General features: G+C 43.4%; 1 protein-coding gene and 1 long non-coding RNA gene across 5 annotated transcripts in view; one reads left to right on the plus strand and one right to left on the minus strand.

Annotated features, from left to right (window-relative positions):
* ZDHHC2 (zinc finger DHHC-type palmitoyltransferase 2) overlaps positions 1 to 7,776 on the minus strand; it is a 69,173-nt gene extending 61,397 nt beyond the window's left edge. Inside the window, exon 1 of the mRNA XM_023252406.2 lies at positions 7,417 to 7,776. Within this exon, the coding sequence (XP_023108174.1) occupies positions 7,417 to 7,543 (127 nt within the window). The 5' untranslated portion in view covers positions 7,544 to 7,776. The remainder of the gene's footprint in view (positions 1 to 7,416) is intronic.
* A 238-nt stretch (positions 7,777 to 8,014) lies between these two features.
* On the plus strand, positions 8,015 to 25,282 carry LOC109499340. 4 transcript variants are annotated; one of them, XR_002741627.2, is made up of 7 exons: positions 8,015 to 8,420; positions 10,894 to 10,990; positions 11,081 to 11,141; positions 20,515 to 20,642; positions 21,171 to 21,319; positions 23,832 to 23,914; positions 25,101 to 25,282. It is a non-coding gene; the product is annotated as an uncharacterized LOC109499340 (long non-coding RNA). The 4 variants fall into 4 exon arrangements; XR_002741630.2 differs by having other exon boundaries at positions 21,171 to 21,291; XR_006596335.1 differs by having other exon boundaries at positions 21,171 to 23,914.
* Positions 25,283 to 25,538: the final 256 nt, after the last annotated feature.

Here is a 25,538-nt window from a genome sequence, read left to right on the forward strand (position 1 = left end):
TCCAATAAGCCTATAAAGTTCTTGGAAATGCATGAACTGCTTTTTACAAGGATTATATCTATCATAAGATGATCATGAAGACAAAGTGCCTTAAAACTGCTGCATTCTTTGGATATTGGTTTTAAAGGACATTTAAAGAACAAGTTTTTTTTTGTTTACTGGTGTTTATTTTGCTGATGCACTCCTCTGGGGCACTCCTCTGCTCCTGTAGGGTGGCAATGCTCGTGGATAAATCCAGAGAGGTCAAATTAGGTATAACAGGAATGCTTAATTTACACTTCACAGGAGGGGAAATTTTGGGATGCCGCGGAGAAATACTGACAAAGAAATAAAACTCAATCATCTATAAAAGCCCTTCTCTGTCATTTGCATTTTTAAAATGTAATCACCAACATGTCTAAAATGAACTGCCATCAAGTACGCATTTCAGAGTGCAGAGAAGCGCTAAATGATAAATGCGGCATGTAGTTTTCGCTGAAGAGTGCCTCCAAATAAAAATGGATTTTGTAACGTTTCTGGCACTAATATTGATAATTGAATTTAAAAGTCGCAGCCAGATGAAAAGTCAAGTGAGGGAAAATGCTACACAAACGTTTCACAATGTGACATAATTCGGAAAGGAACAATTTCAAGCAATCGTGGTTTGTTACTTTACTGCTACCATATGCTTCTTAAGAAATCAGGTCACCTACCTCCTCCCTGCTGCCCTCGCCCCACCCCCTGCCCTGCAAATTCCACCTTTTTGCACTCTCAGCTTTGACTGAGATAAAAATTAAGATCTTACGATAAATTACCCTTAAGGGAATTGAAAGATATTTCAACGGTTTTCTAACGAACTATGAAAGAAATTAATTCAATTATGTCCTACTTTTATTATTAGTTCTCTGTGGTACCTCTAAGTGGTAATATAAAGTCATCAGGTTCCACATCATATTGAGACTGTCTTTCCAAACGATCTTTCTTTGGAAAACTGTTTTCCCAACAGAGAACATTAAGGATCTCTGCCATGTTCTAATATATCATTCTGCAAGTTAGTATTTCTACAGTCATGACAAACAGTGCTGGGGTCTCAGGGGACTCATGAACTCACCACTTCCTAGAGAAAAGGAGGCTGAGGGATGTGATACAGCCATCAAAATACATGAAAGCAGCACTATAAATTATAAAATGTAAGTCCTGCTTCCATCACGAAAAAGCACAAATTTCCCATGAAGACAAAAAGTAAAAGCAAACAAAAACATTCATGAGAATTTTCTCACTGAGAACTCATCCACGTTCATTTCTGGGATATGTGACTTTTTTTTTTTTTTTTTTTTTTTTTTTTTGGTCTTCCTGGCATGTCTTCCTACCATGGAAGCCAGAAAGATCAAACACCTGCTCTTGCTGAACCCTGCTGCCCGGGACACAGGCACAACAACCTCAGCTCAGCCAGCCGATGCTCCTGGAATCATCTTTACAGAGTCCTAGGGAGCGGTGGTGGTAGTTCCTGCACTCCTTGAGGGCCAGCCACCGGGACGGCGGCTCCCACAAAAGGCCATTCCTCTGGTACGATGTCAGCTTCGCTTCACCCACCTGTTCTTGGGTTTTGCCTATTTTCTAAGCTAGTTTCTACAGTCTTTCCGTCAATGGAAAGGAGTTGTTTTCAGGAAGTTCTCTGCTTCCTCAGGTTCATCCACCACATCACATGCCCTGAGCTGGGAGCACAGTAAAAGCTGCCCAGGCATCAGGTAGGAAAGGACGGAGCTGAAAGAGCCACATAGTTCACAGCAGGAGCAGGAACTGCTGGTCGTAATTCTACTCTGCGATATTTACATGTGGTCAGATTCATAATATAATTAGAAATTCATTACTACCGAATGCTCTCCATCAGCTCTTTTTTTTACCTACTTTATTGATTATTCGTTCATGCTGGCCCAGCAACCAATTCATAGGCTCACAAGAGCAGGGAATTTTGTTTTCCATTTCTGCTTTCCTACCTCTTGGCTAGGGGGGTGGCATTCTGAAAGGGAATAACCCCTCTCCTTCTGCCCAAGCCAGACAGAAGGGTTCAGGGTTCCCCAGCCCTGCCCCGAGGTACTTTTTTTCCTAGCTATTAGGAAAAGATCTCCATTAAGTTTTCCTCTAAATCACCTCCATAGGGGAAAGGGCCTGGCACATAACACGATTCAATAATGCCTTTGAATGAACCCTACTCAAACCCCTCTGACGCTGACTTCTGTCTAATGTTGCGGAAATGTTCCATCTCTAGAGACGATTAATTGCCGTGATTTAAGAAAGCATCCCTTTAGCTTTTGTTTAATTACTGGAAACACTGGAGCACGTATTTAATTTAACGGCATGGGTGACATTCTCAGTAAGCACTCAACAGTAAACTTTCTACAACAAGCCTTAGTTTAAACTGACTTTTTACTGCTGAATCCTATTCTTTGACTCATTTACATTATGCAATTGTGTGTTTACACATTAAAAATGGATAGAATAAGGCTTATGAAAAATCACAAAGAGATCAATTCATCCAACAATTATGGAGCACCTCTACATGCTAATCACCGCGATGACTGTTGTCTCTATCATACAAGACATGTTCTCTCTAACAAGATTTAATAGCAAGCAGTAATGCTGCGTCACTGAATACATCAAAAGAAAAAGAATTTTCTGACACACTAAGTGGAACCAAGAAGGCATTAAGCAGAGTCTTCTTTTCTCCTACCTTCCCAGGGACCATTTACATGAAAGTCAAATGGTAGCACCGGTCAAGAATTTGGAACATACATATTTGATTTTAGATTTGAAGAAATGTTGAGTTTTTAATCCCTCTTTCCTATAATTTAAAATCTTCAAATGATTTGAGACGCCCAAGAAGTCACACACCTGATACTACTGCGTCATTATTGTCAATGAGAAACAGTTTCTGAGTGATTTATGCATTAAATATTTACATCAGTTTTCTACAGATGTACCCTCTGTGTCCTTTAAAGCTATTTTAGTAATTATAGATGGTAACACTTGTATTCACAAGATCATCTACCTGTAGTTTTTTCAAAAAAAAGCTTTAGTGTCCTGTAATTTTTTTCAAATGATAGTTTACCAAAAACAAGACCACGCTTCTATCTCTGTGTGGCTCAAATTCAACTCATGATGGAAGGTAATTTAGATCCCCGTTCAGTCTCCATCCTTGAGCTTGCAACGACCTCGAATTAATGGTCGACCATAGCTTAAGAGTATCCAAGTATTAGATTTTATATATTCTCTCCTTAAGGATGTTTGTTTAAAAGAAGGAAAACATGATTGTGTATCTCTCACACTGATCTCTAAGTATGCAGACTAATTCATCTGATTCTTGTACATCTTCAATAATCACTGTGGAATATAAGAGAATGCAATCATTTCTGAGGATTGCTTATTAATCAAGACTTGCAAAACAGTGAGTAAGCCCCCAATATTCTAATGGGCTCACTTCTTAACAAACTCCAGACTAAGCAATCTCCTGCCTAAGGGCCAAGTCTAGCCAGCCAACTATTTTTGTAAACAAACTTTCATTGGAACAGTCATACCCACTTGTGAAGGTATTGTCTGAGGCTGCCTTTTTGCTGCAACAGCAGAGTTGAGCAGTTGTAACTATCTGGCCCAAACTATACATCATTCTAAAAATCTGAAACCATTTTGTAAAGGCTGTTGGCTCACTTTCAGCTGTGTTAACTCTTATTAAATGACAACAAAGTTTAACAGAGTTGCTAAATAACTCTAGAGAGATCTGGTGGGGGGGTTGAAGGGAAAGCGAGACATTTTAACATTCGTACCAGGGCGGCTGAAGTCACAGCTGACACCTTCATTGGTTAATTTGGAGAAAGGACACAGAGCTCAAACATTTACCTTCACCTACAGATGCCGGAGGGAGGGGGTTGGCCTAGATAATCTCTAAGCTATTCAAGCTTCATGATTGCTTCAAATGACTTAAGTAAAGCCATAAGCAAACTCAGAACCATGAGTACACAACTGAATAATAAATGTTTCATGGCACCTGCCTGAAGTGACAGCAGGGAAGTAATACATTTTAGAAAAATGGAAACCAGGATGGCTAAAAGAGGGTATGTGGAAGTTTCTCGTACTCTTCCTGAAGCTTTTCTGTAAGTTCGCAATTGTAACAAAAAGGTAGAAAGATAGTTAAAACCACTTTTGCATGTTTGCACTTAAAAGGGAAAATTTCTGTTACCCTCCTCAACAAGCGAAGTTAACGCAATAACTGCCAAAATGGTTTTGTAAAACATACAAAGCATGTCCGGTACGTCCGTGGAACCACGCAGGGCTGAGGCTGCGGACCACCCTTATTCCAATTCCGCATCCTACATTTTACCCTTGGTACCTGTCTTACTTTATGGAAGATGAGCTAACTAAAACCAAAGGGATCAAAATACAGAATAGACACAAAAGAAGCCGAGGTGGAGAGAACAGTAGGAAAGAGAGCGAAGGAAAGAGGAAGCAATACTGTGAATAAAAGATCCTAATCAACAAACTATATCAACACGTTCCGACTGTTCACAAGTATTAGCAGACCTCCTTGATGTTTTCTTTGGCAGAATAGGAAGGAAACTTACTGAGAACCCTTGACTCATACAATATAAATACATCCTATGTACTTTATATGTGCATATTCCAAGAAGAGATAGGACTTTAATTTTATAAAATACAAACATCACGCTAACTGAACAAGTGCCTAGAGAGCCACACACATTCACATTGTTAAATATAGAAACTAAGTGTAATGAGAATCATTATCTCCGGTTTCCAAGGATACCAAGATAAGCACTACTCCTAAATTGCAGTTCATTCAGCAAAGGGCACAGAGTAATTTATATTCAGGGTCATCCTCAGCTGACAGCAGATGTAAAAGGGGGACTAGGGTAAATCAGCCGGTTTATATTATTCTATTCTGTTGCCTACTCTGGTTTCCAGTTACCACCCCCCTCTGGTCCCAACCCTGGCCAATGTTTTCTAGGTGAAATTTGGAAAATCTGATTGTAAATATCAACTTCCCACAGGAGAAGAACCCACAAAGGGCAGGGCAGTCTGACATGTGATTAATACCCGGGGATGGGGGTGAGGAAGGCTGGAATTCCCACTTGCTTTGTTTATGGAAAGGAGAGGAGGCTGGTTTTGTGTGTCTGTCTCACCAGTCGCCACCCCTCCCAGTGCCTCTAAAGGAACTGTACAGTTAATTTCAACTTCCCACTCAACCAAGGCTGTCTATCCAAGCTATTAGAGCTTACCACTCCTAAGCTGCCATAGTTTCTAGAAGGAAATTCACCTTCAATTTGTTCTGCCTTCTAGACTCCACAATGCAGACTCTCCTATGATTACTATTTTTGTTTCTATAGTAACAAAAATATAAAAACTACTTTCTGACAACCTCAGAGATATGGCCTCGGCATCATTTCTTTGTTTATTCAAGACCGTTTATTGATTGCTTTCAACATGACAGGCATCGTACTCGGGCAGACAGGCAGTGACGAGCGATGATAGGAAACTTCACTTTGGATCACCTGGGAAATAATCACAGGCCATGTCCTGTAGGCAGTTTAAAAAGAGGGATTCCCCCTCTTAGTCAAATTTTCACTTACTACCATGGTGATATAGATTTCATGGACATTTTAGATTTACCTTAAACTATCAGAAAGTATATATAAAAATCTGATCCCAATATAACCATGACTTTTTCATCTATTCTTCCCCTATTACCTATTACCTATCTAGGTAAGACTTCCCACGTAGCACTTGAGCCAGGACAGAGGTAGCTGCAAGGGGAGAAAAGCTCTGCCTGCCTTCATAGGCTTCCTGCTGATGGACAGGACACAGTGGATCAGGCTAAGCTTCTTAGCTTCATGTGACGATGGAGGGAAACACGCGCCTGTTTTTTGTTGCTGTTGTTTCTTACATGTTTATTTATTTTTGAAGGAGAGGGAGACAGAGCATGAGCAGGGGAGGGGCAGAGAGAGAGGGAGACACAGAATTTGAAGCAGGCTCCAGGCTCTGAGCTGTCAGCACAGAGCCCGACGCGGGGCTCCAACCCACAAACTGGGAGATCATGATCTGAGCCAAAGTTAGACACTAAACCAACTGAGCCACCCCGGACCCTCCTTTAAAAAAACAAACAAACTTTTTTTTACTACTCAACCCTTTTAAAAAAAAGATTCACTGCTTTTGTACTGAAATCGTTTTCACACTCAATACATAATAGTATCACATTTAAAAACTATACGAAATGGGCAGTTAGTCTCAATTCTCTTAAAAGTTGTGTCAGTCATTATTTTGGTATACTATCGTGACACCTATTTCTTACAAGGAGCAACATTTTGAGGTAAGATGGCTTCAGACAAGATTCTATGAGTCTTGAAAGTTCTGAAATGCTTTAAGTTGATAAGGTCGAGTTAAACAGGCCACTATTTAACCTTTCTCCTTGTCCCACCAGAAGCTAGAGCTCTGTATGACAAAAACGTAGGCACTTTCTCTGGTGAAACGACAAACACAAAAAAGCATTCACAAGTCCCCGGCAGAAAGGTCATCCTCTTTTAATACCTTTTCTGATAGCACAGACCAGCTTTCCCAAACCTCTGAAGGCAGAAGCCCGCTCACGGCTACGACTGTAACGTCTAAACTACGGTCTTGCGTATTGCACACGTCTTGGAGAATACTTTCTGATGGCTCGCCCGCCTTCAGCCTCCTGAGGACTAGAAAGTGTACAACTGGCAATCCCCAAATCATAAAAGCAAAAACAAACGACAAAAACAAACACCCAAAAGCCCCTGAGAGCTGTCACAAAAAAAAAATTTTTTTTAAAGTGGATTAAGGACAACCAGGAAAGGACAGCTCTGACACCCGAGGCCGAGGCCACCATCCCCCGCGCGGGTCTGGCGCAGCCCGAATCCTGGGCCCAGCCTGGAGCCCTCCAGCCTCCAGCGCAGCCTCCGCGGGCCTCACCTCTCGGCGGAGGCTGCTGGCAGCGGGCACCGCCGTTCTCCCCGGTGCGGTCCCGCCGAGGTAGGGGGGTGTGGCTGGGGTGGCCGCGGCTAGCGGAAGGCGGAGGGGCGGCTCGGCTGCGGAGTAGAGGTGACACCGTAACCGGAGTTGTAAGGGGGAGGCGAGGGGAGCGGGAGCGGAGCGAGGCTGCCCGGAGGCTGGCTTTGGCCGCCGTGGCAGCGCCGGGGTGGGGGGCGCGGGGGCGCACGGGGGTCTCGGGGTGCGGAGAGTGTCAGCGCCGCTGGGTGCGTCGGGGTCCCGGCGTCCCGGGACGGTCGAGGTGGCCGCGTTGCGGGCGGAGGGCGCGCGAGGAGGCCGCCCACAGGTCGGCGCCCTCCCTCCGGGGACCCGCGGGGTGGGCCGGGGGCGGCGGGGGTCCGTGCGGGCGCGGCGCGCACTCACCTATGCACAGCTGGATGGCGTAGGCGTAGTAGGACCAGCCGAGCAGCAGGCTGATGAACACCACCGGGATCCAGTAGAGCACCCGCCGGCACCGCCGCCTGACGCTGCCCGGGCCCGAGGGCGCCATCTTCCAGCCGCATCCACCTGCCCAGCTCCGCCGCCGCCGCCGCCCGCGGGCCTGGCTCCGGGGCGGGCTGGCCGCGCCCCGCGCTCCCGGCGGGACGGGCCCGGGGGCGGCGGCCGGTTGCGCTGCGGCCACTGCCGCCGCCGTGGCGCTAAGTCCCCATCCCGCAGCCCCGAGCCAGCGCCGCGGACTCCCGGCTCCTCAGCCCGGGTGGAGGCGGAGGCAGCGAGAGGAGGGCGAGGAGGAGGAGGAGGTGGAGGAGGAGGAGGAGGGGCGGGGGGAGGGCGAGGAGGGGGAGGATCGGAAGGAGGAGGCGGGAGTCTCCGCCCCGCCCCCGCCCGTCCCCGCCCCTCCATCCCCCGGCTGCCTCCTCCCGCCGGGCCCGCTGCGCCCTCGGGCGGCCACCCCTGCGCCCCGGGGCCCCTCGCGGCCCCGCGCCCCCTCGCCGCTGCCCCCCCCCCCACCAGGGGCGCCCGCGGAGGGAGTGAAGGAGCCCATCTCGGCCCTTCCGCCTCCCCCTTGGAGCCTGGCTTCGGGGTAGAGAGGAGGAGGCGGGCGCCACGGCTCGGGTCGGCGGCACTGGCTGCGGGCGTCGGGCGAGGGGCGAGGGAGCCCCCCCAGCCCCCGCTGGCGCCCGCAACTCCGGGCTCCGTCCGGGAGCTGCGGCGGCCACACTTCGCGCAGACACGCGCGCGGGGGAGGGGAGGGTGACAGAACCGACCCGGGAAGCTGGCCTTGGGCGCACGGGACCCCTCACCTGCCGAGGCAGGTAGGGAGCCAGTGGCCCACCCGGATAGACGCGCCACTAGAACGCCTTCAGTTGCTGAGGCAAGGGTCCCTCCCGGGCGTGGAAAATTCTCGCTTCAACTTGTGGGTCCAGGTAAACAGGCAGAGGGCAGCAAGGGCGGGGCCGATTGTCCAGACCTGCTGAATTGTCGTTTTGGGGGGCGACGAAGCGTACTTTGCCACACGGTTTTGGGGGGACGAAGGGGGGCCGCGATGCACCCCTCGGAAGGGTTGCGGGGCTGTCTGCTGGCGTGCAAGGGGACCGTGGAATGAGGAAGAAGCCCTGTGGTTGTGCATCCAGAGATCACCGGAGTTAGAATCACAGATGACTTGCTCTGGGCATCTGAACTCTTTTGTCACGTTACTTGGTGATTATGCATCACCATGCCCACCGCCGCCTGACACCGGAGTCCCGGGGTTCTTCCGTGGACCCTTTCCCCCCCCAGCCCATTCTTCACTACCATGCCTTCTTTTGTGGCGGCAATTCTAAATTTAGCATGTAGCTGGGTCTGGAGTGGTTGCTGAAAATCGTGGAGGGAATTCTAAAGGCAGTGAGACCAAAGCCCTAAAACACGAATGAATGCTTTTGAGATTGTTTGCTTTTTAGCCTTCCTCTGATTCTGAACGCACCGATTCCAAAGGGAGACACCTCAATAAATGCACTGTATCTGAATTATATACATAATGACCAGGTCTAGTGTGCACAATTTTACTTAACATTAAAGAATGTATGTATTTAAGCCACACAGCAACCATATGGAATGAAAAAAAAAAAGGGTTCTGAATGGCATAAATTCAGTCAAAGAAATTTCAGCAGTTCTGCCTTTGCGATTATTTTTCTGTTGATTAAAAAAGCAAGCTACTCTCTCCTGAAATAGCTACTATATCTCACACACACTCAGACACACACACACACACACATCTCTTCACACTTCTATTCAAAAATGCAGAGAAAACGCCAGTCAAGTTTCTGTGGGATTTTAAATAATTGAAATGAGAACATTTCTGTCCCAGTGAATCATTTTATTTTGTTGCAGCACCTAATACCCTTTATTCGGTACCCTGTAGGGTAGATTAGTATGAAAACATAACTGCCCTGGAATCTTTAACTTTTCCCATGAATAGCAACCCTATGCTCCCACCAGAAGAATCTAAAGACAAAAAATAAAGTCCCTACCAGTGAAGTGAGTAGCCGCATTTGGGCAGCAAGACGGTAAAAAGGGACTCAACAGCCGCCGCCCCCGCCTGCCATCCTCCCTGATTGCCTGCGTGTGTGGCATTAGCAGCAGCGTGCTGAGGGCCAATTTTAATGCCGTTTGCCTCATTATTAATGTCAAAGACTCCTTCGTGGACTCCACCCCACCAAGACTAGCAAATCTGTGATGGAAGAAGGTCACCGATGATTCCTAAGGAATGAAATGCAAAGTCACACTTCCCATATGGGAGCAGTAGAATAAAGTACAAATTGAACCTGATTAGCTGGCAGATGCGGTTCCTCTCCTAATCGTTTTACCAGGGTCTGGAGGTCCAAAATGGAATAGGATCACACAGTTGACATATCTTTTATCCCTTTGGAGGAACGTGTAGGTGTAACATCTTTGAAGGAGTCTACGTTGTTATTACGTATCTAAAATGTTAAGTGTTCTCATTTGTAATAAATATTTGCGGAATAATCCCAACCTACTTTTAGCCATTTTAAGAATACTACTATTACTGGGTTCTTCAAGGATATCACTCTTATCTTAAAAAAAAAAAAAAAGAATGTAGCCCAGGAATAATCATCTCCAAAGTCACACGATGACAAGACTTATCTCTGCCTAGGCTCTAATTAGGCAGGCATAAGCATGCATTCACAAACGTAAGCTTTTGGGTTGAGTACCCAATCTCTAGATGTTAGGATCTAGTAAGAGTGGAGGTAAAGCTTTAATTTCAGAATAGAGAGACTTTGATTTTTTTTTTTGCCTTATTTAAGGCTGTGCATCAACAGGAAGACAATTTGAAGGTCATAGACAATTAAGAAACTTCACTAGAGACTCTTTCACTAGAAGTACAGAAGGTTCAACTCACAAATTTTAGATATTCAATCATTACATCAAATTGTGAATTTCATGTGATAATTTTGATAAAACTGCTATGGCCATTTATGAAAAAGAGAGTCAGCTACAGCTAAAGAAGGAGAGGGCAACACTAACGGAAAGGGAATGGCCAGGCAAGCAGGAAGCCAAAGGGGGCACACAAGAAGAGGAGAAAGGCTTCCTTACCAGGCCTAGCCAGACCCTAAGAATGATAATTCCACCCTTACCAGGCCTCTGCCTAGACGCTCCGCCCACTCAGTCGTTTATCAAAGTCATTCACCTCCAAAATTTCAAAATCTCTATTATCAGACCCTGTTCCCACAGAGGAAACTTGATTTTCCTCTTCTGTCTCCAGTCAAGTACTTTGAACCACTCCCCCACCCCCGATTCTGTAGTCCCCAGTCTCAAATCTATTTTACTATCATTGTTAAGACTCCAAATCTTCCTCCTTCTTCCAGAGCCAGATTAAAATGTTCACTTACTTCCTTTCAGAGTGTGAATCAAGAATAACATGGCAACCGAGCCTGGGGAGCCATGGACCCATCCTGAGTCTTGGACCACCATTCATGCTGTCTATCCTCTACCTTAGGTATGACCTACCTTAGGTCATCTTTTGAGCAAAACCACGCACCAGCAACGTTATTAGGTCACTGGCTTGATAGTTTCTCTTTGCTTCCAGAAGTGTTCTCGGAGGGAAACATTGCATCGTTGAAGTGTCAAGTCGATTTGATTACTCTCAGGTATGTGAGAAATGGATTGTATTGATATTGCTATTAGGATATGGTACGTGATAAATACTGCCTCCAAAATTTACAAGGACAGAAAGGAATGAAGTTGAGATCTGGATGCATTCCTTTACTTAGGATTCTCCCATCCTTCTTAGAGTGGTCAGCGAAAATATTGATGATCCTCTTTCATTACTTTCTTAAACTAAACTTAAACCCTTTTGTAAGTTATCAGTCCGTGACATCAGTGACGCTAGTGTTCATTAGCACTTTTATAATAGTGGCCAAGATACTCCCTGTGGGAGAATGGTGACCTGCCCAAACCACGTGTTGTTTCCGGACACAGGTAAAATAAAAGCCATTTTAGAAAGGGAACCTGGCTCAGGGAATGCGGTGACAAAGTAGTGCCAAGAGACACTTTGGCTCCCAGAGATCGACAGTTTGCAGTTAGCACGAAATGGAATGGAGTATGATGAAAGATAACTGCAAAGGCTTAAGAAATAGGTGGTTGATTGGGTCAACACATTGGGGAAACTGTGAAGCGGGAAAAACTGGCAAACTTGGCCTTTCAAGCGCTCTAGGATCTCTATGGCGGTATTCACCTGTCTCAACACTAGATGGCAGGCGCACACCAAGCCGTGCGGCTCGGAATTTTTCAGAGATTTCAATAGCAGCGACCCTTAGCTTCACCAAGGCAATTATCAATTACGAATTTAACTTCAATGCACAATTGTAACTAATTATATTTTAATTCCACAATGTATGTGATACTTTGGTGGCTAATGATTAATTACTAAAAAAGGAATATTTGGAAAATTGAAAAGAAATAAGAGAACATTTTTCTGCATAGCGAAGTCATTTTGATCATGCTTACTTACACTTCTTTACAGTTTGTGCTAGGGTTAATTTTTTTTAGAAATAGATCAAAACTTTTCACTTAAGTGAATGCTGTGGCCTACACTAACCTCCCTCCCTTGCCCCCAAATGGGAAGAAGGCAGTGTCTGTGAATCCAAAAGGTAGGCAGACGTTTGCACCTCATGGGCTGGCAGCATCTTTAAGGAGTGACACAAAGACAAAACTTCAATTAGACATTACTTGATGTGGCCATTGTGGAGTTGAAAGGTCAGTGGCTAGCAGACCAAGGGCAACAGAGTCCCGCATTGTGCTGGCAAGTGTCCAGTGCCATCAGGGCAAGTAATGGCATCCTCCGCAGACTGTTCTTGATGGCAGGATCTTGGCCACGCATCAGATTCATCTCTGCTAACTCAAGCTTCATTCTTCAGGCTTCCTGTTGATTCTGCGTGGGGGGGGGGGGGGGTCCGTAGACGCGCAAAAATATTTTCGTGTGTGTGTGTGAGTCAACTGGCACTGACTTGTGTTTGCAACCAGGAGTGTTGACGGGATCATAGTTTTAATTTTATTCTGTATCCTGTTTCTTAAAGGATCAGTTTCAGCTCGCGGTCGCTGAGGCACTATGAGAAATTAGGGATACAGGAAGTGGGGACAGAGGAACCTCCTTGGTGCCTTTCAAGTCATAGTGGCTAGACCTGCACTGTCCAATAAGTAGCTGCTAGCCATATGTAGCTCTTCAAACTTAAATTAATTTAAATAAAATAAAAATTAAAAATTCTATTTTCTCAGTCATAGTAGCCACGTTTCAAGTGCCTGTAGTCATATGTATCTAGCAGCAACTGTACTGGACAGTGAAGGTCTAGAACATTTCCTTCATCAAAGGAAGTTCCACTGGATAGAACTGATTAGACATTTTATCTTGTCTGAATATTCATGAGTCGGGCTTTAGATTTATAAATGCAGCAAACAAAAAAGTTCCCTCTCTAATTAAAGAAACAAAAAATGAAGGGTAGCAAAAGTTGAAAACATTTTTAGGCTCACAATATTAGGAGCTTTCTTTCTTTTTTTAAAAAAAATTCTTTTAGTATTTATTTTTAGAGAGAGAGAGAGAGAGACCATGCACAAGTGGGGGAAGGGCAGAGAGAGAGGGAGACACAGAATCTGAAGCAGGCTCCAGGCTCCGAGCTGTCAACACAGAGCCCGAGGTGGGGCTGGAACCCAGGAGCTGGGGCATCATGACCTGAGCTGAAGTCGGATGCTTAATTAACCAACTGAGCCATCCAGGCACCCCTAGGAGCTTTCTTTCATTGAAGATGTAAATTTAAAGACAAGGAGCCAGAAGGATCATAACAGAGGGGGAAGAGGTAACACTAGATATTCTTCAATCTGAAGCTTGTATACAAATGATTGCTTTCAAGAGATATGCAGGGAGAAACTTATCAGAACACTGTACTCAAATTCCTATACAAAAAACTGAATCTTGGATTTAGCTTTTCAGCCAAGGGTGCTTGAAGATATAGCTTCCACACTAAGGAAAACTCCAACCTGTCTGTCTTCATCCACTGGGCATCAGGACCCTTTGTCTTTTGTTGGTTGAGCAGATAATCATTGGGTTGCTCAAAGAATTGCCTATATTCAGCTCTGTCTTTGTCAAGCTGTAGGGTAGATTTAATGTGTCTTGCCCAGTGGTCTGTACAAACCCACATTAGCTCTGGTTCAAGACACCCTCTTCTCCATAAATAAATAAGTAAATAAATAAATATTAATTTAAAAAATATTTAATGTTTACTACTGAGAAGCATTTTCAGGTGTTGTGCAAAGACTTTCAATGTAACTTGAAGATCAAGCTCGGAGTGTGGTTTATAATTGTGGAAAGGAAAAAAATTAACCAGGTTTTTTTTGGGCTATGAAAAGAACAGGGAAAATGACTAATAAATATTTAATGATGACATTTAACAAAAAAAGGCATGTTGGCTCAGATTTGTAGTAGAAAAATTTTGATCATCAGGGGTTCTTCCAACAGCTAGAATTTATCCAGTGTAAATTATGCCTTATGCCTCAGGATCTTTGAGTCTACAATTATTTTCAAGGATACTTAGACACTCCATATTCTGAATTTCTTTGGATTATTTCACTGGTTGATAACATTTTTCTCTGTTTGCTCACATGTCAGTCTCTTTGATAATGGATCATGCTATGAAATGCTAGCTTCGTGGTGGAATATCAATGACCTTTATATCTGGAATATGAAGTGATGTAAGTTTTTGTTTCTCAAACACTCAAAATAGTGGTTGAGGGTTCGAAGTCCAAATGATCAGAGATCTTGGATTTTATGCTTTGAGCCAAATAATAAGCTTGAATAACAAATGTTCATTCTTTTAAGCATTCCCTTGAATATTTTTTTTTCAACTTTTTTTAAATTTTATTTATTTTTGGGACAGAGAGAGACAGAGCATGAACGGGGGAAGGGCAGAGAGAGAGGGAGACACAGAATCGGAAACAGGCTCCAGGCTCCGAGCCATCAGCCCAGAGCCTGACGCGGGGCTCGAACTCACGGACCGCGAGATCGTGACCTGGCTGAAGTCGGACGCTTAACCGACAGCACCACCCGGGCGCCCCTCCCTTGAATATTTTTAATGGATAGAAATATTTTTAATAGATAGATAAGTTAAATTGGACTTTATTTATATATGATGTGATAATGAAACTTTTCCAGTGGTAAAGACAGTGACCTATAGGGATTTATAATTATTCTTTAATTCGAAGCATCTCAGATACAATAAACTACACATATTTGAATACAGATTCCAGTGACTTAAACTAATGTTATAAACATCAATTTTCCATTATTTTGTTAAATATAGCAAGCACTTCCTCCAACACTGGAATAAAATATCTGGTTTGGCTGAAAGTACTAATTAATTTTCTTTATAAAAAGGTCAGTTATAACTACAACCCTTAGAAAATAGCTGGAGTTTCCGATATGTTTACAAAATTTAAATATCATGAAACTGTTGAAGCTGCTTAAATATCAGCCGTGAACTTTTCAAAATTCGTGTAGTGTACTATTTAACAAATGTTTATAGATTGCCTACTGTATGCTCAGGTACTGGGGATATTTAAACTAAATAACATGGTCTCTAGCTTCAAGGAGCTTATGGGTTAAGGTTTATTTTTGAGAGACAGAGAGAGAGCATGAGTGGGGGAGGGGCAGAGAAAGAGGGAGACACAGAATCCGAGGCACATTCCAGGCTCTGAGCTGTCAGCACAGAGCCTGATGTGGGGCTCGAACTCAAGGACCGCAAGATTATGACCTGAGCCAAAGTCGGACGCTCAACCAACTGAGCCACCCAGGTGCCCCTTGGAGCTTATGGACCAATGTGAGACCAATGTACAAATACTTTCAATAATGATCTAACTGTACATTTAGTACTGTGCCAAGCACATCGTGCCTGGAATGTGCCTAGAAGAGTAACAAAAACGGAATTTGTGCTAAAGTGGAAAGGATAAGGAAGAGTTTGCATCACAGAGAAATGGAAGGGATGGTTTTCTCGCACAGGGAATGCCTTCTTCTCTTGAGAGGCCTATTTTGGGAGCTAGAAAGGAAGGGAATAGATTAGTCATGATCCAGCCAGAAAAGCAAAACCCACACCAGGTAGTTCAGTGGGAGGAACTTAATATGGGAAATTAAATTTAAAAAATGTTAGAAGACTGAAAGAGCAACCATGGTGAAGTGAGACAAACACAAGATTGGCAACCGCAGGAGGTCACTTGCTCCCCAGAACAAGGGGAAGGTGGTGGTAATACGGCCCACGATGATGGGTCGCCTGGTAAATACTGGGGGCCACTGAGGTGATGTAGCCACTGCTGGAGGCACAGTGGAGGGAGGGAGAAGAGAGAGAGAGAATGAGGGGGAGAGAGAAACACGAAATTTAGTTACAAGCCAGATGGCAAGGGAGCCTGGAGAACCTTGGTTTGCAGAACAGTGCCCTGAGCATAAAGCAAAACAGAAGAAGGATGAGGAATAATCTAAGACCAGACAGGCCACTGACCAACAGAAGGGAGCTTAGAGTAGAGGAACAGTCAAAGATAAAGTAGGTGTCATCTCATTAAGACAAAAGAAAAAGAGGGCACCCGGGGCGGGGGGGTGGCTAAATTGCTTGAGCGTCCGACTTGGGTTCAATCGTGATCCCATGGTGTGTGAGTTTGAGTCCTGCACCAGGCTCACTGCTCTTACCCTGTCAGCTTCAGATCCTCTGTCCCCCTCTCTTTCTTCCCCTCCCCAGCTTGTGCTCGCTCTCTCTCTCTCTCTCTCTCTCTCTCTCTCAAAAAATAAATAAAACATTAAAAAAAAGAAAAGAAAAAGATATTGGGATGCTTGGATGGCTCAGCAAGTTGAGTGTCCAACTCTTGATTTCGCCTCAGGTCAGGATCCCAGGGTCATGGGATTGAGCCCTGTGTTGGGCTCCATTCTGAGTGAGGAGCCTGCTTAAGATTTTCTCTTTCTCTCTCCTTCTGCCCCTCTCTCCTGCTAACACACACACACACACACACACACACACACAACTTTCTCTGTCAAATTAAAAAAAAAAAAAGGTCTTGTATGCTATTCAGAATTTGAATTTTTCCTAATAGCCACTAGAGAGCTTTCGAATAATTTAAAACAAGAGAACAAACTCTGGGTATGAATTCCAGTTCTGCCACTTACTAGCTCTTTGATAGGAGAACAAGATGCTAAATTTACATTAGAGACATAATTCTGAAAGCACTATAGTGGATAAAGTGGAAATACAGAAAAGATTAGAAACCCTTGTTCTCGACCCCTTTCAAGAAAATGAAATCCTGACCTGGGACCATGGCAAAGGGGATGGAGAGGAGGGGAAAGATTCTAGGAAAAGCCAGAGGGATCTGAATAGGAAAGAGCAGATTTCCTAGATTTTGGAGTCTGCAGAAAGGGAATCTGGGAGAAGGCCCAAGGGATGGACAGGTTCATAACCCCCACTAGGCTCATCATACACCATAGCAGGGCCCGAATCCATTTTTGAACTTCCGAGATCTTGATTTTCAGAATCCCTCTTCATGACCTCCAGTCTCCACTCGACTGCAGTCACCGAGGAAGAAAACGGCTCTGGCTGCCTCCACTGCCATCAACTGTGACTTCTGAGAAGATGTTGTTTCTAAGTAACGTGCATAAAAGATCACAGAGTTAGAAAGGTGGAAATGGTTACTTCTTTCTCCTTTGGAGATGCCTACACATCACCATTCCACATAGGTAACTTAGGGCATCTGTGAGGTTTTCTTTGGAGATTTTATCTGAGTTACACCTTCATGTATAACGCTTCACACTCTGGTCCGGTTTGGTGTCGTTTAGGTTTGCTGCTCACTCAGTGTTAGGGGTGCAGCTTTGAAAAGTCACTTCCTTGTCCTCTGTGTTTTCGATGAAAAAGCAGAAGCAGTAAAGAGATCAGACAACTTGCCCAAGGTCATGCTGTGCTATCCGAGAACCTGAGTCAAGAACCCAGGCCGCCTGACTCCCAGCCTGCTGTTGTTTGCTGTCCGCTGTGAGTATAGAGTATAAAGGAACCGCCTTGGTGTCTTTAAAACTCCACACGTCGCTAGTTTAATTTAAGAAGCGAAGCCCCGGAAGTTAAAGGTCACAGGGGAACCAGTAAAATGCCATTGCTAGATTCTATTTAAAGAATATTAAATATGCCTGGGATAGGAAATATAGTCAGGTAGAAGATCTAACCTAGCAAAAGTGGAAGAATCACTTAGGGACTGAGATGCTGTTGGCATTTTGGGCAAGACAGTTTATTCATTGCGCGGGACTGTCCTGAGCACTGCGGCTCATTCAGCATCCCTGGTCCCATTGCTCCCTACATGCCAGGACCAACGCTCCTAGACATTCTGACGAAACCATCCTCTCCCCGGAGACACTACCACCTTCAAGACAACCATCATTAGACTAAAGAATAGTACAGAAGCTTCTATCTTTATTTTTTATGTTTATTATTTATTTTTTGAGAGAGGGAGAGACAGAGACAGAGTGTGAGCAGAGGAGGGGCAGAGAGAGAGGGAGACACAGCATCTGAAGCAGGCTCCAGGCTCCGAGCTGTCAGCACAGAGCCTGACATGGGGCTCGAACTCATGGCCCATAAGACCATGATGTGAGCCGCCATCTGATGCTTAACTGACTGAGCCACCCAGGCACCCCCAGAAGTTTCTATCTTAAACAGATAGTGGAGCGGCGCCTGGGCGGCGCAGTCGGTTAGGCGTCCGACTTCAGCCACGATCTCGCGGTCGGTGAGTTCGAGCCCCGAGTCGGGCTCTGGGCTGGTGGCTCAGAGCCTGGAGCCTGCTTCCGATTCTGTCTCCCTCTCTCTCTGCCCCTCCCCCGTTCATGCTCTGTCTCTCTCTGTCTCAAAAATAAATAAAACGTTAAAAAAAATTAAAAAAAAAACAGATAGTGGCATGTAGGATTATTTTACCATACTGTCCATTTGCATAGAAAAAGAGTACATTTATGTTAAACTATATAATGAAATATCCTCATTTGGAAGAACGTTAAGTTTATTTCCAGAGACATCGAAGAAAAGATGAAGTTTTATCATGTTTGCATTGCATGCGTGTGGTCATATCTCAGGCCAGATATTAGAAATATAACGGAAGTACCTGGGTTAAAGAGTTCCGTTAGCTTCAGGCGGTTGCACCAAAAAATCTGGGTGCGAATTCCAGTTTTGCCACTTACTAGCTGTTTGATCTTAAGCAAGTTACTGAAATTCTTCGACCTTTCTTAAGGATATTTCTTGTTTTCTCAACAAAAAAGATGGAAAAGCAACACGTGAAAGTCCTTTAATAAATCCAGTCATTCATCCACTCTTTAAAGTTTGATGAGTTCCTGAGTTTGAGGTATTGTGACAGGTGATGATACATGGTGAGCCAAAAAACCACACCAAACACAACAAAGAACCTGCCTTAATGAAGTTTACAATACAGCTAAAGAAAATGTCCACGTTTACAGCTGTTTTTTGGATGGGGATAACTTTATTAGGAGGTTCACTGGTGTGTACATCATCAAAAATATCCCAGTGGTTTGTATACTGTGTAAACGCACATAAAACCTGTTCAAGACATGTACTTGCTTCCAGATTCAAGAATTGATTTGGATGCCATGACCTACGATGTGGGCCGTCTGTTTGTGTCCAGAAGTGAAACTATTCATAACCCGTGTGGTATCTGGACATGTTCATTTGAACAATTGGATAGCATAATGTATATTCCTCGAACTTCGAAGTCCATTTTTAGTACAAAAGCATAAATTTTATGCAAGATCTTTGGGATCTTCTCACCAAAGCAGGGCATCGTCCAGCTACTTTAAATAATCTCCCATGCTGGGTATTTCCGTTTGCCCTTTCAGTTCCATTCTCTACCCTTCTTTGTGTTATGGGTGGCTCACCTTTTAAGATTTATAATCAAGGGACTCCTTCAAACTCTGGATTCTTGTTGGCTCAATCAGTCGGAGGCAGGCAGGTGATGGAGAGGGCCAGAGAATAAAGGAGGGGGGGGTTAGTGTTTGCTTCACTTCCCAGATGTATGAAGATCACAGCTTCTGTGACTAAAGCTACCCCCACTCTTTGTCTCATCAGACCTGGGGCAGGGCTAGTACCCAACTCCCTGGGGTGCTTGACTCTACTCTGTTGTTTCCTTTTAGTAGATTCTTCTCAGTTACCACTCTTGAGTATGTTCTCTTCCCTACCTCTTCCACCACTGATATGACACTTTGCAAGACTGTCTATCAATCTGAGTGGTCTATTTTTTGCTGCATAAAAAAAGGACACAAATGCCCACTGAATTCTCATTTAGAAAGTCAGTATTATGTTTAATTGCCTCTTGCAAAATAAAAAATCATAGACTTATACATTACCAAAAAATACATAACAGAAAATTTGGAGACAGAGAAAGACAGAAATCTCCCATGATATCACCAACTACCACAACCATTATTGTTATTTTAGTATGTTCTCATCCGGTCTCTCTTTGGTGCATATTTTTCCAACATACAATTTTGTGTTCTTTCATAAATTTATCACAAGTATTTTTCATATTACTCCATGGGCCTCAGAATGATTTTAAACAGTTCCGCAGTATTCTATTCTGTAGAAATACTATAATTCATCAAAGCATTCCTCTGTTGCTGAATATTTAGGTATGTTTTCTAAGTTCTCACTGGTATAACATAACATAAATAGCTTACCCAGCTCACATACTATTTCCCTTATATTTTGTTATTTTCTTTGGATAGATTCCCAGAGATGAAATGAAATGAAAAAGTCAACTTTGAAAAATTATGCAGCTGTAGGAACTTTAAATACGTCCACAAATTCTTTGATATTCCTCCCTTCAGGAAGTGGAAGCTAATTCTCCTCTTGAGTATAGACTGGACTCACTTATAACAAATAGAATAAAGCAGAATTGATGGTAGAAAACTTCAAAACCTAGGTTAAAAAGTCACCATGACGTTCTCCTCTCTCTCAGATCAGCCCTATGGAGAGACCCGTGTAGCAGGGGACAAAGCCTCCAGTGAACAGCCATGAGAGCGAGCCTTCTTGGAAATGGCTACTCTGGCTTCAGCCATGCCCACAGTGTCTCAGCAGATGTCCAAGGTAGAGAAGGTCTTATCTCCAAGACATTCATGAGTATTGGATTTGGATAGAGAGAAGCCAATAAGATACATAGGAGAGCCATAACGTTTTAAAGAGAAATCTATTGATAGAAACACTACTGGAGACAGAGATAGTAGTAGTGAAAAGGGTCCTTTGGACTTCCAAATTGCTTTAAGTTGGACACCTTGGAGGAAATCACACAGCTGTACATGTATATTACATTCCGTGAAAAAGGAGGGATGACTAAGATGGCAGAACCAAGAGCCCAGAGAGCAGCCCAGAGACATAGAGAAATCATTCCTGGGCAGGAAGAAGACTGAATCTTAACGAAGGACCTTCCAGCCTTTCAGCAAGGCTACAAACCACTGACTCCTTTATTCTTCCCAGCTTCCCCCTTTTAAACAAGAATGTCTTGTTTAAATGGTTATCCTGTCTCTGTTCCACCATTGTATACTGGGTGTGTGTGTGTGTGTGTGTGTGTGTGTGGCAGGGGCAGGTAACTTGTCTCTGTTCTTCACACATCTTCAGGTTGAGAGAAGCTCTGCTGAAGGACTGTACCCAAGGAGCCTCATCCATACCAGAAACTAACTTAGATGATGAGATTCTGGAGTTTGAGCTGACGCATCAGATTTTGTGGACCTTATGAAGAGTGCGTATATTTTACATGTAGGAAGAATGTAAGTAATTTGTGGACAGAGGATGGACTATGGTATTTTTAAATGTATCCCCTCAAGAGGTAGAGTCCAATCCCCCCCCTTCATGCGAGTGTCTGTGGACTTAATGACTCCTTTCTAATGACTAGAATAAAGTAGAAGTGAGAGAGGGAAACTTGTACAACTAGGTTGTGCAAGCCACTGTGCCTCTTTCTCGGTTATTCTGGGAGAAGTTAGCTGCCATGGCATGAGCAGCTGAACGGAGTGGTCCACGTGGCAAGAAACAAGAGTCCTCCAAGAGAGCCATGTGCGTGAGCTTTCCTGGAAGTCAATCCTCCAGTTGCAGCCATGCCTTCAGATGCCTAGTCCCAGCTCACAGCTTGATGGCAACCTCGTGAGAGACCCTGGGGCTGGATCACCCAGCTAAGCTGCTCCCGAATTCCCCACTCTCAGGAACTGTGTGAGATATTAAATGTTTTCTTAGGATTCTGCATTTTGGGTACTCTGCCTGGCAGCAATAGATAACTAATATAGCACAAGGGGAAATATTCTTTTGTAGCATTTGTCAAATAAGTTCAAATATGAGGCACTTAGCGAACTTCCCGATCTCAGATAATCGTGGCAAATGATTGCCCCTTGAGGTACAGGGAAAAAGCCAGTGAGACACAGAGGGAAAGTAAAGAGGAAGATAAAAGAAGAGAGGACTAAAAGAAGGAATAAAAGAAAAAATAGCAAGAGAAGGACACAGGAAAGGTGTCCATATTTCCTAGTTTACTCAGGACAGTCCCAGTTTGTAGTGTTGTCCTACTACAATTATAACTAGAATCCCCTTTCACTCTCAAGGGTCTTGGTTTGAAGGATAAATTATATGACTCTAGCTAGAGGCCAATATTTCAGTCTTCCATTCTCACTGTTTTTTGCCTTAATATTCTATCTTTTTCCCATGGCTTGTTGCCCCAGCCTCTTTCCAGTCTGTTCTGATACTAGCCCAGAGTCCTAACTTTCCCACCAAACCACAGCCTGTCACTGGCACCAGCTCCAGGAGTTAGAGGTCACCTCTGTCCACTCCCTCGTGTTCTTTCATCACAGTAAGCAGTTTGTCACAGCAGCAAAGAGATCAGTGTAGGAACTAGACAAGGGTCTGGATCTTGGTTGTACACCTGCTGGGGGAATTACTTAACTTCTTTAAGCCTCAGATATAAGCTTCAGAATAGAATATTATCTACTATCTTATAGGGATGTGGAAGATGTTAATGGGATTGTGTACATAATGTGCTTAGCACAGTGCCTGACATATATATGCTGGGCACTGTACCTTTGAGCATTTTATATGCATAATATATTTGACGAATATATGTTAGTTATAATCTTAACTTACTGTCACAGAAAACAAAGTCATCTCATTGAGGCTGAAGCACCTTAGGTGTCGGGACATGTATTTTACTGGGGAACCCTCAAGTACATGAGTACTTGTCTTTATTAGTTTTAATGTTAGAAGGCAGAGACATGGTTAGGAAATGTGTTTAGGAGTAAAGTAAAAGCCAGGCAAAGACTATATTTGCTTTTCAGGCTTGATATGTTTTACTTTGCTCATTCATTCATTCATTCATTCATACATTTATCCACTTATTCTTTCAACAAAGATATATTAGTTATCTACCAGATCACACGCACGATGCTAACCACAGGATTGAGCAATGCTTTGCAACAAGAATAAAGCTGTATTCCCACTTCTTCCAGGAAAACATTACATTTAAAAAAGGTGTTATGTGGGAATATGAGTGACTAGTGATCTGAAGCCAAATTAAAAAATATATATACACACACACACGTATGTTTTTCAGGGTGACTAGATTTTATTTTAAATTAGTTTTGAGCAATAGAAGCAATTTGCTGCTATAAAAAGGAACAGGTTTTAGCTTTTGACTTGATTTTTTTTTAAACTAAGAGTGGGAAAATGCAAATTATGTGAATATATAATTCGGAATCCTGGTGATGGGAGCAGAAGGAGCTGACAGGAAGACAGAATTCTCTCTCTCTTTTTTTTTTTGCCATAGGCAATCCTTTTCTCTGTTTTTAGGAAAAAAGAAAACTAGTAGACAGAAATAGTCCTAGGCACATGGATTATATATTTCATATGCATAGCATAGAATATTCAGTAAAGTTAAGTAGGTGTCTGAAAACCAAGAAACTTCAATACATGAAGGTGACGACAACAATTAAAGTAGGATGCCTTCAACCTATATGGTAGGTTTAAGGCATTTGGCAATATCATTTTGTTTTCATTCTTAAAAATATATTTTCTTTTCACTATTTTTAATTCCCTTTGATAATGAGCACCGCTTTATACTTTTCAATAGCCCATGGATTTTTACCTCTGTGTTCATCTTCAAGGTCAAGTTTATGAACATGCTACAAATAAGCTAACTGTAAATGAGTTAGGGGTGTTTTTTAGGAGTAATAATAACCAACATTTATTAAGTGTTTGTTAAATTCAAAGCTGTACAGGCCATTTCCCCTCTAATTCTCACAACAGCCATGGGACTCCGCCGCTGTCATTGTCTTGTCCCACATGTGAAAAAGGCATGGAAAGTGGAAGAACCTTGCTTGACTACAAAGGTAGGTGGTGACAGAGTCAGGATTTGAACCTGGGAGTCTGGCTCGAGACCCATGCTTAACCACACTATTTTGAATGGATGGGCTAAATGTTTTTCACCTGTTTATGGATATTTCCCAATTAGTCTCTTTTGAAAAAGTTATATCTTCTTGGGTTCTCTTTTAAGTCCTTGCCCTTGTCTCTGTTCTATCCAAGGATCATTTAACCTGATAAATATGCAAGTCCACACCTGTCTGCATGATGCACTGACTCATTCATTTAGCTGAAAGGTAGAAACCAAATTGGTTTTTAAAAATACATAGGAATCTAATTGAAAAATTTCATGAATCACCTTAATGAGAAACCAGTAGCAGAATCTCAAGTACAGAGAGCCTCAGACAATTGCTTTTTAAAAGCCCTGGTCAACTATACATATTCATCTTGAATGAAAACGCCTCTCTAGCAAGACATTGCGTGACAGTAGTAATCACTGAAGTTTAGGATGTGAAAACCATCTCAAGTGACTTAAATTATTGTTCCTTATTCTTCTGTGTTTGAACATCATGATGTGTCTACTTAGTATTGAATAGCGAGGTGGCCAGTATTCTTTCCAGCACTGGGTAAATTAAAGACAAACCAAGTTGATAACATCTCGCTCTTATTTGTTCTTTATAAATTTACATTCTGCCGGCTTTATAAGCTTCACTTTGTACCTTTTTCTTAAAGTTTATGTATTTATTTGGGGGGGGGGTGGAAGAGGCAGAGAGAGAGGGAGAGAGAATCCCCAGCGGGCTCCCATGAACCGTGAGATCATGACCTGAGCCGAAATCAAGAGTCGGTCACTTGACCGACTGAGCCACCCAGGCGCTCCGACTTTGTACCTTTTGAGATTGCAGCCATTTGGAATTTGGTTGTTAAGGAGAGTCCCTAAGTTGTGTTGCTGAAATGTGAGGAATCCCTTCAGACGGTTCGCCGCAGCTCGCTGGGTGCCACTTCTCCCAGAGCGTAACACCCCGTGTTGCCCAACGCTGTGAGGGCATGAGCAGGCCGCTTACCATCCTGATGGCTTTTCTCCTGCCCTTTTTTCCTAATGGAAAATCATTTTTCCCATTGGAATTTTGAGACAATCAATATCCACTTGCAAATAGCATAAACTATTGCTTTTTCTTCATTTGTTTCTTACCACCCTATATCCCACCCAACCCACAGATGCCTTTGCACACTGGCCCAAATTTCCACAAACCACGGCAAGAATGGCTGCGTAAATTTTGGACCCTTCTGCAAAATGAAAATGCAGAGCTTTTTGTTAAAAAAAAAAAAAAAAAAGCCAGGAAAAAACTAAGGTAAAGCCTAAGTTTTTTTTTTTTTTCCATGCTCTCTCTCGCTCAACTTGTCATGATGTTTTCTGTGTGCTATTTCTGTCACGTTCAGTAAATAAAAATTAATAATGTTAAATTATTAACGTGGCTTTCACCGTTCTTCATATTCTGCAATGCCAGTTGTGAACGCAGCTATCAGAGCATTTAATGACCATGTGGAATCATCAAAATTACATAATTCCTATTTCATGGGACCCCTCCCACTTGGCCAGAAGAGGCATATCCACGTTACTCAGGAAGGTTGTGGAGGAAGAGAGAGTTCATCCAG

Source organism: Felis catus, chromosome B1, assembly GCF_018350175.1.
Source record: "Felis catus isolate Fca126 chromosome B1, F.catus_Fca126_mat1.0, whole genome shotgun sequence".
Lineage (NCBI taxonomy): Eukaryota > Metazoa > Chordata > Mammalia > Carnivora > Felidae > Felis > Felis catus.